Here is a 15631-nt window from a genome sequence, read left to right on the forward strand (position 1 = left end):
GCTTGTGAACACCCGAATGGCCCTGCCACTATCCCTCTAGTTCGTAGCTGATAGATGCATGCAGAAGTCCACCTCCTGTGCCTATGCCCAGGTCTTCATCTGAAAGCTCGCCTTTGTTTGGCTTCTTCCACTCCCTGTCCTGCTCTCTGCCTCCCTTCCTGATCATGCCGGGGAGCACTCCCTTACAAATCATTTGCTTCTGAATTCAAGGTTCAGGATCTCCTCTGAGCAAACAGAAATTAAGACAAAATGCACAAAGAAATAAAACAGATAAGTACTAATAAAATCACTTTGATATTCTGGAGTTTTGAGTCAACTTTTATTTTCTTTCTTTTAAATAATATTTTTAAATTACAAATACACATTCATTGTTAGAGAAAAGCAGCTAAGCCAAAACAAAAGTAAGATAATTCATAATCTTAACACCAAGAAATAATTACTATTTAAATGTGTATACATATTTACAAGTCCTGAGATGACTATACATATTATTTGTATACTATATATTATATATAGTATGTAATGTATACTTTACTTATGTTCTTGTTTTCATGTGACATTGAGATTGTCTTTTTTGTGTGCCGGTAAAATTCCCTTTATAAAATCATCTCTGGGGCGGGCCGCGGTGGCTCAGCGGGCAAAGTGCTTGCCTGCTATGCCGGAGGACCTCGGTTCGATTCCCGGCCCCAGCCCATGTAACAAAAACAAAGAAACAAAATACAATAAAACAAGAAAATGTTTAAAAAAAAAAAAAAAAATCATCTCTGTGATGACATAAACTGCTGTACTATAGTTTGGGGGGAGGAGCCAAATTTTGTGATGCTGCAGGTACATGGACCACTCTTTGACTGTTGGACATTCTTAGAACTTTGGTTTTGCTCTGTTAGGATTTGGTGTTAATCCTCAAATAAACTCAGCCACATAGATGTCTCCTCATACAGTTCCCATTCAAATCTGTTGTTGAGCTTGTTAAAATGAATATAAACACTTCATATACAGGGAAAGAGAATTAATAGGACCTAAATTAGCATTTTCTCTCCATTTACATTTGTAAATAGCTGAAAAGGAGCACAGGCCACTGTAGGTGAAACAGGCATTTGCAAAGTGTTGGACTCAATAGGATGAAAGCATAAAGTTGCAGCCTCCAAAAATCTGTTTCCGTAGACTAATTTTCTTTGTTCCTGAATGAAACCATTGGTAGACATTTCCCCTCACATTTAAAAGAGGCCTCTAGTTATTTGAGGAAATAAAATATCATGTTTTTAAAAGCCAACTTGGAGGGGCTTCAACTGGCCACATCAGAGACAATTTAAGTAAAGGGTTATAGCCATTAAATAAAAAAGGACACATGAGTTCATACTGATTTAAGTACATAAATTTATGGGGAAGAAGAGAAAGCGCTTCCCCAGAGGAGAAAGACAGCTAGGAAGTATAGAAAGAATGATGAAATTAGAAAATTATTTTATGGCAACCATCACTGTAATACTTACTTCAGGCAAGAATCATCCATGGATGCTAAAATTAGTGGGCCAAACAAACAAACAAAAAGAATAAAATTAGTGGGTCAAAGTTGTGGAAGTAACAGGACATTTAAAGTTTCAAAGGATCTATCCACAAAATATACATTACGTACAAAGGGGAAAATAACTATACAGTGGAGAAACTCACAGACACCAATTTACCCAAGGGATTCAAAGTGCAGGAGCTCCTATCCCACGTGCCTCCTGATATGCACCGAGAAGGACAAATATCACATCATTGGTATTCCTGCCTAAAATTCATCACCTGAGTCTACTGAAGAAATAGCACATTGAAATTGAGAATCATGTTACAAAATAACCAGACTGTATTTTTCAAATGCACCAATGTCATAAAATACAAAGACAGGCTGAGGAACTGTTCCAAGTGCAAAGAGAATTGAAAGACGTGACAATTGAATGCTGCCCATGATCTGGGATTTTCTTTTGCTGTAAGATATTGGGGCGAAGGGCAAGGTCTGAATGAGTCCTGTCAATTAAATAAATAATTTAAATGTTAATTTCCTAACTTTGACTACTGTAATTTGGAAATGTAAAAGAATGCCCTTGCTTTTAGAAAATACGCACCAAAGTATTTATGAGTTAGGGACATCCTGTTTACAACTCACATTCAAATGGTGCAGAATAAAATTATACACACACACACACACACACACACACACACACACGTATAAGTAGTAAGAAAGAAATAAAGCAAATGTGGTAAAATGTTAACATTCAGGTGAGATGTATATAGACATTCTTTGTACAGTTACTGTAATGTTTTCATAATCTGAAAGGAAGTCAAAATTAAAGCAAACAGAAAACCCTCATAAATAAAACTCAGTTCTAATAACCAAATTCCAGGCTCCATATGTTATAAAATTGCAAGGAACCTTAGTCTAGGCTAGGCTCAAGGGAAAATGGGTCTGATTAGTTGTTTCACTCTATCTCATCCCACCTCTCATCAGCTACTGTTCAAGTCTCCTCAGTGGTTGGAAAGAGGGGGACAGGTTAGGGGAAAGTAGTTTCATGCTTTAAGGCCAGGAGAGAGTTGGAGTCTGGAGTTGGTGCCCTCTGGGTAAAACACATTTTAAAGTGGACTCTGCCAACTGAGTTCTTGTAGATAATTTCTGGAGCTTCTGCCCAGCACCCACTGAGTTTCCTGGTGTGGGTGCCACCTTCGCCAGCTTCTGCTCAGAAAGTACCTACAAGTCCTGTGAAAGTCAGTTTTGTGTGTCAGCCTGGATTTGGTACCCAGTATTTAGTCAACATGAATCTAGGGGGTTTCCATGAAGTTATTTTGTAAGTGTATTTAATATCGATAATCAGTTATCTTTATCAGAGATCATCCTTTACAATCTGGGTAGGACCGATCCAATCAGCTGAAAGGCATCAGGAGAACTGAGGTTTCCCTGAGGAAAGAACATTTCACCTGTGGCCCGCAGAGTCAGCTCCTGCCCCAGCCCGCCCCTCCTACGAGCCTGCCCTGTGGGTCTCGGACATGTCCAGCCAGCTCCCATTATCACATATGCCAACTCCTCGCAATGAATCCCTCTTTCAATCTCAATCTTTTCTGTGTATCATCCCTTTCTCTCTCTCTCTATTGATCTGGCTCTAACTATCTATGTTTCAGTATATTATACATACCCTACTGGTTCTGTCTTCACTGGAACCCTGGCATTTTCAAGTATGAGTCAGGCCCCAGCCTGCGTCCTCAAATCCCAATAACACTTGATAAGGTTTCATGGTGGTTCTCTTAAAATATCTCCCCCTGCCCACACACACATACACTCACCATAAGGAGAAGTTCCATAAAATAGCTAACCATTCCCTGTTAAATATATATTTTTAATTGGCATTGGGAATTTTTGTCCAAAGTATCAGTGATGGTTTGAATACCATTTAAACTGCCTGTCAATTGCAGAAGATTCTGAGAGGAAATCCTCCACGCTGCAGAAATGTTTATTTTGTAGTAAATAAAAGATATGCCTTTACTTTTAAAATTTTTGCTAGGGGACTCAGAATTCTAATACCATAGATGTTGTCCTTGTTTCAGCCCTCTTGAAGCAACCTTAAGACAAGGAATTAGCTGTATGTGGTTTACCGAGGAGAGGTCTGAATAAACTCCAGAAGAGAAGGGGGCAGTGAGACGGGAAGAGAAGGAAGACAATGAACGCTGTGTCATCAACCAAATTACCGCTGTGGGATACTTGATTTTAATCCAGCGGGAAGGTCGGGGATCAGTGAGACCGTGCACTTCAGAAAAACCCTAGCAGAGGAGTGAAGGAGCTGGGATGTGTCCACACCTAATTTGCTCAGTCACTGTCTGGGGACACTTCCAGGGGGAGCCAATTCTCAGGCCCTTAGGGGGCTGTTGTGCAAGTCTGGGTGCCAGAGGCAGCCATGAGCACCTCAGGCCTTTCCACTCTGCCATTACAAGGTCAAGGGAGAAATGGGTTATTTGATACAAGTTATCACCATATCTTATTAATGATGGTCTATAGGACACAAGCCCTTTACTGGAAGGATAAACCACCACCTTCCATGCAAAAGGAAGCTGCCGCATGTGTTCTCAGGAGGTGCTGTGGTCTTGCCCAGCATGCTCGCCTTAGAACTCACTGCCATCTCCTCCCATCTCTGTACAATGTGCCTCTAGTATCTCTAATGTTCTTCTCAGCTCTTCCTCACCACACTTCATCCCGAGGGACCACAACTAGAGTTTGCGTCCCAATCACTGTGACTTTTTGGAAGACAGAGGAAATATTTCTGTTACACATTTGGGTCAAAGCATCGAAAAGGGTTCTCACTGTTAAGGAGCCTGGAGGTGGGGGAGCTCCACTGGCCCACCCGGAAGGTGGAAGGTGATACTATTTTGCTAGCAATTCATAGCACACGCTGACTCAGGACTCTGCTGCTGAGTCGCCCTATTGTTCTCATGGGTTCAGGTATTCACTCTTTCTGCAGCAAGAAGTAAGTGGAGTCACATTTGTAGGCTGAAGTACTATGGCAAAGCTCCATCGGAGAGTCTGCATTGCCTAATCCATCCCTCTGTCCTCAAGCAGAAACACATTTAACCTAGAATTTGTTTGTGCCCCGATACTGTTTCATGCACAACAAACTGTTATGTGTGAGGCAGTGTACAATAGAGGCAGCTACATAGTATAATGGAAATAGCCCTGATATGAAAATTGAGCCAGTTAGGTTCTTGTCTCACCTCTGCCACTTAAAAGCACTTGGTCAAGTCACTAAAATTTTCTGTGCCTCAATTTCTTCATTCATAACATGACAGAAGTGGGACTGGATAATGTGTAAATGCCTGTCAGCATTACAATACAAAGAAACTACATAATACCTATTTTATATTTCAGTACAAAGATGTCACTTCAGTAATTAACAAAACAGAAACTCTATTTTATACTTTCTTTCAGAGTGATATCATGTGTTCTCAAACATCAAGAAATATTATCCTTGATGTACATGTGAATTACTTCTTTGTGTTTTCCTTATATTAAATTGTTTTCATCAATTTCCACTAGAATTATATCTTTTACAAAATAATGGTGCATATTTGGTAAATTTTAGACAATAACAAACATTTATTTCACTACATTAGTAAAGTAGATTGGGGGATTTATCTAGAATGACATGTAATTCCTCGCAAATTAAAATGCATTTTCTCTAGAACAGTCTAGACTATTGATAATTGTTAAAAGTGAAAACAAATAATGATTACAAATTCTTAATTTGTAGATTGCTTTGGCTTGGATAGAAATACCTACTTTTTCCAAAGTTTCATACCTGGGCATTGAAACATTACCCAAAGTAGCAATTGACGTGATTTAGATCTTCAAGGCAGCTTCTAAGGCGCGGGCTTTCTCTGTAATATTCTTCTGGAAAGGCATCATGAAATCTTCAAAGTCTACCTCGTAGGAAAACCGCTCCCGCAGCAGTTCTCGCTTCCTGATTAGCTCAGCTGTCGTAGCTTCAGGACTCCAAACCTTCCAGAAACAGCCACACCCAAATCAGGTACGAGTTTGACAGCCAGTAAATATGCTAATAGCAAGACTATGTCAATGTGGTTAATTTAAAGCTACTAAATTTACTTTTTTTCTTTATTAGAGAGGCTGTGGGTTTTCAGAACAATCATTCATAAAATACAGGACTCCCATATACTGCCCAATTACTATTTGCACTGGTGTGGAACATTTGTTACAATCGATAAAAGCATATTTTTATAATTCTACTATTTTATTCCATGGTTTAACTGTGGGTTCATCGTTTGTGTAGCATAATTCTATGTTGTTTTTTTTAAAAATACCATTCTGTTACCAGTATTTCCTCTTCTAACCATGCTATATTTACTTTTAAATATATTTAAACTCTTTTTCTTCTCTTTTTTGACATAAGAGGTGGCATCATGTTTTCTGGTAATGAATGTCTAGAAAACATTCCCAGAAATGCTCTCCATTAAGCTCTCTCGGGCCAGCTGTTCATTTTAGGATGTTAGAAATAGAAAGCAAAAGAAGATCATCAAGTTTACTATCTTTATGTCTTACGTAAAGCCAAAGCTGTTACAAGGCAGAGGAAGTTGGTGGCCTCTTATTCACCACGATTTGCCAGGTATTGGCAAGATAACACTTGTTCTCCAAAGATGTCTCCATCTCTTTAATTGTAGATATTTTAGGAGGCCACTGAATAAACCCGTCTTTATAAGAATGCAACATCAACTGAGATGGTGGTAGTGAGTACTGAGAAGAAGGGGTTGGGTCCGAGAAATACCAGGAAAAAGTATTTATGGTACTTGGTGACAAATGGCTATAGGGTATGCCATTGACTAAAGAAGAATTACCTCCTTTAAGGAGAAATAAAATGTCAACATAGAAATAGTGTAAAACAGGGAACCAGATTTTTGTACCACTGAACTGGAAGCAGTGGATTGGCAAAAAGACACCACAAATAATAACTATGAAAGGTAACCTTTGGTCGTTTGCTTGAGGATCCTGTATAAAAAAGCATTTGCAGAATGAAATTTTGGGCATAGACCATGCTATGAAGACTTGCTCAAAGAACTTACTCTCCGTGGAACAAACGTGATGTCCACTCTCTTAGTGTAGCCACTGGTGATCAACGAATTGAGATGAACTACGGTGTCCACATGCACATTCTTTTCCTCTGGCATGGCTGGTATGGTATAGATGGATGAGAATGGGTCCTGTAAACAAGACAAAAAGTCTATCAATTACCAAAACCTACTTCTACTTTCCAATATTATTTGTTTTTCTACATCTTACTGTGAAGCCAGGAAAAAAAAAAACACCTTCTGTCATACAAATAATACTTTTATACGAAATACAGAATATTTGTATCATTAGTTAGCTGGAGGGACATTGATTAGTTTGCCTCATTTAACTCTTTTTAATTAGCAGTATCATCGACTGATCATATAAGTCTTAAAGATATCCACTCTTGACCTGTGGACATTCCATTAAGCAGAAAGATGGGTTCCTACTAAAATAATGATGGCCAAGTCAGAGCTTTAGCTGATTGCTCCTGCTTCACCTCTTGGCATTCTTTCTAAAGTCCTCTATCTTTATTTCTCACCACTCTGCTGACCATCCCTCCATCCTAACCACTTCTAACCACCTCCACTTCCCCAAACCTTTACCATTTGATGACATCAAGACTTTCCAGTCTCATTCTTCATTTCTTGTGTGGTGGCTACCGAGAATCTCCAGAACTTTCTAGAAATGCCCTTAGGGTTTTCCTGCTATTGGCAAAATCTGATGTTTCAATAATTCCCATGGGCAACAGCTCAACCCTCAGCTAGTAATTTAGAAGCACCTGAACCACATCAGACTTCCAGGAACAGTCTTTCTGATGCCTTTAAAACCTTCTAGAGGCATTTTGGAGGATATCCAAGTTACAAGTGGCCCTATATCCCACAGCTCAGTGGTATTTGTTAAAATTCCTTGGGGAGGGGCATGGGTAGGCAATTCAAGATTATGGGACCAAAGGGAAAATCATGCTTTGTTTTCTTCTTCATAAGGACTGCCTTCCTTCTCTGTTTGGCCCATCTCATCAAATCTGTATAATTTGGATAAAATATACACATATTTAATATAGTTCATTTTTTAACATTCTAATTGTATGTGGCTGAACCGATTTGGTTTTGGTGTGGATTCTGTTCACAATGGGCATGTTTTAGACTTTTCAGTAACAGCAATTTTCTTGCTGATATTTCTTTAAAATACTGTATGATGGTACTGAAAATAGGGATTGCCTATTATTGTGCCCATATTGTTTAATAATATGTAAATAGTGTCCCACCCCCAACAAGTTGTTAAGGAGTTTCAGTTATTGATGGGTAGTCAACCTCTTTTCTTACCTCTTCTTTCTTAATTTCAGTGCCTTCAGTCTTCAGTTTAAGAGGTGGCTTGCCTTTCACTTTTTGATTTTCTGTTGGTTTGGGCAAGTTAACCATCTTTTCTTTGATCAGATCAATTACTCTATAGTCAGCATATGCCTTTGCAACATCCATGGCACTGTGCCCTATTTAAAACAAATTCAGTTACAATAAACAGATTAGTGATAAATCAGGTAGAAAAATCTTAGCACTGCGGCCCTAAGTTATGTGGTACTAAGGGTGATTACTAAAGCAACTGGCATAGATAAGATATTCTCTAAGGTGGGTCCCGATCGAAAATTCCTTTAAAGTGCCCCTTAGTAGCACAATTTGGATTTATTTCTTAATTTTTTTGAGGTTTCACAGGTTTACGGGAAATATTATATTACATTTTGAATGGCCAATTGATTGTTCTCCTCCTACCTTAAGCACATTCTCTTTTGCTGGGACATTTTTGCATTATTCTCCCCTTGACATGATCTAAGGGGGCATGGTCCCAAAGGACCAGGGAAGCTGGTGGCCACAGTGCTGTGCAGGTGGCCCGGCCTTAGGACACCTGGAATGAGCAGAGGCAGGTCTGGCTCAATGCTCCCTGTGACTCCAGAGACAGCCTGAGGTGCCCAGAGGCATGAGTGTGCTCTCACATTAAAAGGAAGCAGTGGGTTCTGATATAAGAAAATGACTTCTCCATACAAAGAGCTCAAAATATTTATGCAAATGCTTTTTAAATCATGAGTGGTGTTTATGACATAGGGTATGCTTCCCATTTGCTCATAAACTCAAGGGAACCTCAATTCGAGAATTACTTGGCCAACTTTAGAGGGAATCGAAAATCTACAAAGTCTTTAGTTTGTGTTGATTATTAGGAATTGACAGTTAAAACGGTGTGATAACTAATCTGCAAACTGGTACAAGTTCACAAACTCATGGTCACCGGTCCCCAATAAAATGCATAAATTAAGAATAAGCGTTAAGAAACTTTTATAATAGTTTAAAAGAAGGACATTTTTGTCTTTAAAACTTAATGATAAAAAGTTTGAGCTTGTATTTTGTGTTTTTTCTTTTTTTTTTCTGGTAAATCTTTTATTGTATTTTACAAAAGTATCAGTCCACAACAGTCTGCAAATACAAAGAACTCATCCTTGGACTTCCTGGAAGATGGCGGCTTAGTAAGACGCGCGGATCTTAGTTTCTTCTCCAGGACACCTACTAGGGGAGTAGAAACGATACAGAAAGCGCCCAAAGCCACAACAGAGATAAAAAAGACAGCGTACCCCATCCTGGAACGGCTGGCTGGCTGAGAGAAGCAGCTCGGGTGAGATCGCCGAGGCGCGCGGGCCTTACCGGGCGGGGTGGCAAGCGGCCGGAGTTACTCCCTTCCCCCTTCCCGGGCCGGCTGGGAGAATTGGAGAGGCGGTCCCCTGAAACAAAGACGGCTGGCGCCCAAACCACGCGCAGCCCCCGGACCAACTGAGAGAATTGGATCGGAAACCCCCAGGCCACGGAGAACGGTGACGGGTGGGGGAGGCCCCTTCCAAACCCGTGACTCCCGGGGAACGTGCACTCTCTCGGGCGGGCCGCTGCCGCTGGCGCCCTCCCGCCACGCTTGTTGCCCAGGGCCGACTAGGAAATTCGGACGGGCTCTTTCCCTGGCTGCGGCGACCAGCAACCCTCCCTGCATTTGGACACCCTCCCTGCGTTCGGACCCCGGGCCGGCTCAAGCCGCTTCGGCTAGCGAACCCCCAGGACGGCGAGAGTTTTCCAAAGTTTAAGGTCCCACAGCACCTTTTACTGGTGGGACCCGCAGACAAACGTGCGCCACGAGCGCCACCTACTGGGCAGGATAAGAAAAACAGAACCCAGAGATTTCACAGAAAAATATTACAACCTTGCTGGGTCCAACACCAAGAGAAATCTGAATAAATGCCCAGACGCCAGCAGCAGAAGATAACTGTCCACGCTCAAAAGATGGAGAATATGGCTCAGTCAAAGGAACAAACCAATAGCTCAAATGAGACACAAGAGCTGAGACAACTAATGCTGAATATACGAACAGAAATGGAAAACCTCTTCAAAAATGAAATCGATAAATTGAGGGAGGACATGAAGAGGACATGGGCTGAACATAAAGAAGAAATAGAAAAACTGAAAAAACAAATCGCAGAACTTATGGAAGTGAAGGATAAAGTAGCAAACATAGAAAAAATAATGGATAGCTACAATGATAGATTTAAAGAGACAGAAGATAGAATTAGTGATTTGGAGGATGGAACATCTGAATTCCAAAAAGAAACAGAAACTATAGGGAAAAGAATGGAAAAATTTGAACAGGGTATCAGGGAACTCAAGGACAATATGAACCGCACAAATATACGTGTTGTGGGTGTCCCAGAAGGAGAAGAGAAGGGAAAAGGAGGAGAAAAACTAATGGAAGAAATTATCACTGAAAATTTCCCAACTCTTATGAAAGACCTAAAATTACAGATCCAAGAAGTGCAGCGCACCCCAAAGAGATTAGACCCAAATAGGCGTTCTCCAAGACACTTACTAGTTAGAATGTCAGAGGTCAAAGAGAAAGAGAAGATCTTGAAAGCAGCAAGAGAAAAACAATCCATTACATACAAGGGAAACCCAATAAGACTTTGTGTAGATTTCTCAGCAGAAACCATGGAAGCTAGAAGACAGTGGGATGATATATTTAAAATACTAAAAGAGAAAAACTGCCAACCAAGACTTCTATATCCAGCAAAATTATCCTTCAAAAATGAGGGAGAAATTAAAACATTCTCAGACAAAAAGTCACTGAAAGAATTTGTGACCAAGAGACCAGCTCTGCAAGAAATACTAAAGGGAGCACTAGAGTCAGATACAAAAAGACAGAAGAGAGAGATATGGAAAAGAGTGTAGAAAGAAGGAAAATCAGATATGATATATATAATACAAAAGGCAAAATGTTAGAGGAAAATATTATCCAAACAGTAATAACACTAAATGTCAATGGACTGAATTCCCCAATCAAAAGACATAGATTGGCAGAATGGATTAAAAAACAGGATCCTTCGATATGCTGTCTACAGGAAACACATCTTAGACCCAAAGATAAACATAGGTTGAAAGTGAAAGGTTGGGAAAAGATATTTCATGCAAATAACAACCAGAAAAGAGCAGGAGTGGCTATACTAATATCCAACAAATTAGACTTCAAATGTAAAACAGTTAAAAGAGACAAAGAAGGACACTATATACTAATAAAAGGAACAATTAAACAAGAAGACATAACAATCATAAATATTTACGCACCGAATCAGAATGCCCCAAAATACGTGAGGAATATACCGCAAACACTGAAAACGGAAATAGACTCATATACCATAATAGTTGGAGACTTCAACTCACCACTCTCATCAAGGGACAGAACATCTAGACAGAAGATCAACAAAGAAATAGAGAATCTGAATATTACTATAAATGAACTAGACTTAATAGACATTTATAGGACATTACATCCCACAACAGCAGGATACACCTTTTTCTCAAGTGCTCATGGATCATTCTCAAAGATAGACCATATGCTGGGTCACAAAGCAAGTCTCAACAAATTTAAAAAGATTGAAATCATACACAACACTTTCTCGGACCATAAAGGAATGATGTTGGAAATCAATAATAGGCAGAGTGCCAGAAAATTCACAAATACGTGGAGGCTCAACAACACACTCCTAAACAACGACTGGGTCAAAGAAGAAATTGCAAGAGAAATTAGCAAATACCTCGAGGCGAATGAAAATGAAAACACAACATATCAAAACTTATGGGACGCAGCAAAGGCAGTGCTAAGAGGGAAATTTATTGCTCTAAATGCCTATATCAGAAAAGAAGAAAAGGCAAAAATTCAGGAATTAACTATCCATTTGGAAGAACTGGAGAAAGAACAGCAAGCTAACCCCAAAGCAAGCAAAAGGAAAGAAATAACAAAGATTAGAGCACAAATAAATGAAATTGAAAACATGAAAACAATAGAGAAAATCAATAAGACCAGAAGTTGGTTCTATGAGAAAATCAATAAGATTGATGGGCCCTTAGCAAGATTGACAAAAAGAAGAAGAGAGAGGATGCAAATAAATAAGATCAGAAATGGAAGAGGAGACATAACTACTGACCTCACAGAAATAAAGGAGGTAATAACAGGATACTATGAACAACTTTACGCTAATAAATACAACAATTTAGAGGAAATGGACGGGTTCCTGGAAAGACATGAACAACCAACTTTGACTCAAGAAGACATAGATGACCTCAACAAACCAATCACAAGTAAAGAAATTGAATTAGTCATTCAAAAGCTTCCTAAAAAGAAAAGTCCAGGACCAGATGGCTTCACATGTGAATTCTACCAAACGTTCCAGAAAGAATTAGTACCAATTCTCTTCAAACTCTTCAAAAAAATCGAAGTGGAGGGAAAACTACCTAATTCATTCTATGAAGCCAACATCACCTTCATACCAAAACCAGGCAAAGATATTACAAAAAAAGAAAACTACAGACCAATCTCTCTAATGAATACAGATGCAAAAATCCTCAATAAAATTCTAGCAAATCGTATCCAACAACACATTAAAAGAATTATACATCATGACCAAGTAGGATTCATCCCAGGTATGCAAGGATGGTTCAACATAAGAAAATCAATTAATGTAATACACCATATCAACAAATCAAAGCAGAAAAATCACATGATCATCTCAATTGATGCAGAGAAGGCATTCGACAAGATTCAACATCCTTTCCTGTTGAAAACACTTCAAAAGATAGGAATACAAGGGAACTTCCTTAAAATGATAGAGGGAATATATGAAAAACCCACAGCTAATATCATCCTCAATGGGGAAAAATTGAAAACTTTCCCCCTAAGATCAGGAACAAGACAAGGATGTCCACTATCACCACTATTATTCAACATTGTGTTGGAGGTTCTAGCCAGAGCAATTAGACAAGAAAAAGAAATACAAGGCATCAAAATTGGAAAGGAAGAAGTAAAACTATCACTGTTTGCAGACGATATGATACTATACGTCGAAAACCCGGAAAAATCCACAACAAAACTACTAGAGCTAATAAATGAGTACAGCAAAGTAGCAGGTTACAAGATCAACATTCAAAAATCTGTAGCATTTCTATACACTAGTAATGAACAAGCTGAGGGGGAAATCAAGAAACGAATCCCATTTACTATTGCAACTAAAAGAATAAAATACCTAGGAATAAATTTAACTAAAGAGACAAAAAACCTATATAAAGAAAACTACAAAAAACTGCTAAAAGAAATCACAGAAGACCTAAATAGATGGAAGGGCATACCGTGTTCATGGATTAGAAGACTAAATATAGTTAAGATGTCAATCCTACCTAAATTGATTTACAGATTCAATGCAATACCAATCTAAATCCCAACAACTTATTTTTCAGAAATAGAAAAACCAATAAGCAAATTTATCTGGAAGGGCAGGGTGCCCCGAATTGCTAAAAACATCTTGAGGAAAAAAAACGAAGCTGGAGGTCTCGCGCTGCCTGACTTTAAGGCATATTATGAAGCCACAGTGGTCAAAACAGCATGGTATTGGCATAAAGATAGATATATCGACCAATGGAATCGAATAGAGTGCTCAGATATAGACCCTCTCATCTATGGACATTTGATCTTTGATAAGGCAGTCAAGCCAACTCACCTGGGACAGAGCAGTCTCTTCAATAAATGGTGCCTAGAGAACTGGATATCCATATGCAAAAGAATGAAAGAAGACCCATCTCTCACACCCTATACAAAAGTTAACTCAAAATGGATCAAAGATCTAAACATTAGGTCTAAGACCATAAAACAGTTAGAGGAAAATGTTGGGAGATATCTTATGGATCTTACAACTGGAGGCGGTTTTATGGACCTTAAACCTAAAGCAAGAGCACTGAAGAGGGAAATAAATAAATGGGAACTCCTCAAAATTAAACACTTTTGTGCATCAAAGAACTTCATCAAGAAAGTAGAAAGACAGCCTTCACAATGGGAGACAATATTTGGAAATGATATATCAGATAAAGGTCTAGTATCCAGAATTTATAAAGAGATTGTTCATCTCAACAACAAAAAGACAGCCAACCCAATTACAAAATGGGAAAAAGACTTGAACAGACACCTACCAGAAGGGGAAATACGGATGGCCAAGAGGCACATGAAGAGATGCTCAATGTCCCTGGCCATTAGAGAAATGCAAATCAAAACCACAATGAGATATCATCTCACACCCACCAGAATGGCCATTATCAACAAAACAGAAAATGACAAGTGCTGGAGAGGATGCGGAGAAAGAGGCACACTTATCCACTGTTGGTGGGAATGTCAAAGGGTGCAACCACTGTGGAAGGCAGTTTGGCGGTTCCTCAAAAAGCTGAATATAGAATTGCCATACGACCCAGCAATACCATTGCTAGGTATCTACTCAAAGGACTTAAGGGCAAAGACACAAACGGACATTTGCACACCAATGTTTATAGCAGCGTTATTTACAATTGCAAAGAGATGGAAACAGCCAAAATCTCCATCAACAGAAGAGTGGCTAAACAAACTGTGGTATATACATACGATGGAATATTATGCAGCTTTAAGACAAGATAAACTTATGAACCATGTAATAACATGGATGGACCTAGAGATTATTATGCTGAGTGAATCCAGCCAAAAACTAAAGGACAAATACTGTATGGTCCCACTGATGTGAACGGACATTCGAGAATAAACTTGAAATATGTCATTGGTAACAGAGTTCAGCAGGAGTTAGAAACAGGGTAAGACAATGGGTAATTGAAGCTGAAGGGATACAGACTGTGCAACAGGACTAGATACAAAAACTCAAAAATGGACAGCACAATAATACCTAATTGTAAAGTAATCATGTTAAAACACTGAATGAAGCTGCATCTGAGCTATAGGTTTTTGTTTTGTTTTGTTTTGTTTTGTTTTGATTTTACTATTATTACTTTTATTTTTTTCTCTATATTAACATTCTATATCTTTTTCGGTTAGGTTGCTAGTTCTTCTAAACCAATGCAAATGTACTAAGAAATGATGATCATGCATCTATGTGATGATGTTAAGAATTAATGATTGCATATGTAGAATGGTATGATCTCTAAATGTTGGGTTAATTTCTTTTTTTCTGTTAATTAAAAAAAAAAAAGAGAAGGGATAATTGGAGATGAAGGGATACAGACTGTACAACGGGACTGGATATAAAAACTCAGAAATGGACAGCACAATACTACCCAATTGTAATGCAATTATGTTAAAACACTGAATGAAGCTGCATGTGAGGTATAGGTTTTTTGTTTTTGTTTTTTTTGTTTTTTTTCTTTCTATTATTGTTTTAATTCTTATTCTGTTGTCTTTTTATTTCTTTTTCTAAATTGATGCAAATGTACTAAGAAATGATGAATATGCAACTATGTGATGTTATTAAGAATTACTGATTGTACATGTAGATTGGAATGATTTCTAATTGTTTTGTTAATTCTTTTTTTAATTAATAAAAAAAAAATGAAAAAAAAAAAAAAAAAAAGAACTCATCCTTCATCACATATATTTTAAGAAGTTCTGGGTATAAAACAAACTATCCATTGCACCTTTCATAATATTTAAGTCAGTCTTGTGTTTGCACCA

The 15631-nt window shown here is 38.5% G+C and overlaps 1 protein-coding gene across 6 annotated transcripts in view; it reads right to left on the reverse strand.

Annotated features, from left to right (window-relative positions):
* Positions 1-1899: 1899 nt before the first annotated feature.
* ANKEF1 (ankyrin repeat and EF-hand domain containing 1) overlaps positions 1900-15631 on the reverse strand; it is a 29700-nt gene continuing 15968 nt past the window's right edge. For 4 of the 6 annotated variants that reach the window (XM_077115337.1, XM_077115345.1, XM_077115354.1 and 1 more), the window contains 3 exons: positions 7906-8069; positions 6595-6732; positions 5076-5518 (listed from right to left, as the gene is read on the reverse strand). In XM_077115337.1, the coding sequence (XP_076971452.1) occupies positions 5360-5518; positions 6595-6732; positions 7906-8069 (461 nt within the window). In that variant the 3' untranslated portion in view covers positions 5076-5359. Of the gene's footprint in view, positions 2008-5075; positions 5519-6594; positions 6733-7905; positions 8070-15631 lie in introns of those variants that run through there. The other 2 variants (XM_077115369.1, XM_077115379.1) reach the window with 2 other exon arrangements.

The sequence above is a fragment of the Tamandua tetradactyla genome, chromosome 1, assembly GCF_023851605.1.
Source record: "Tamandua tetradactyla isolate mTamTet1 chromosome 1, mTamTet1.pri, whole genome shotgun sequence".
NCBI lineage: Eukaryota > Metazoa > Chordata > Mammalia > Pilosa > Myrmecophagidae > Tamandua > Tamandua tetradactyla.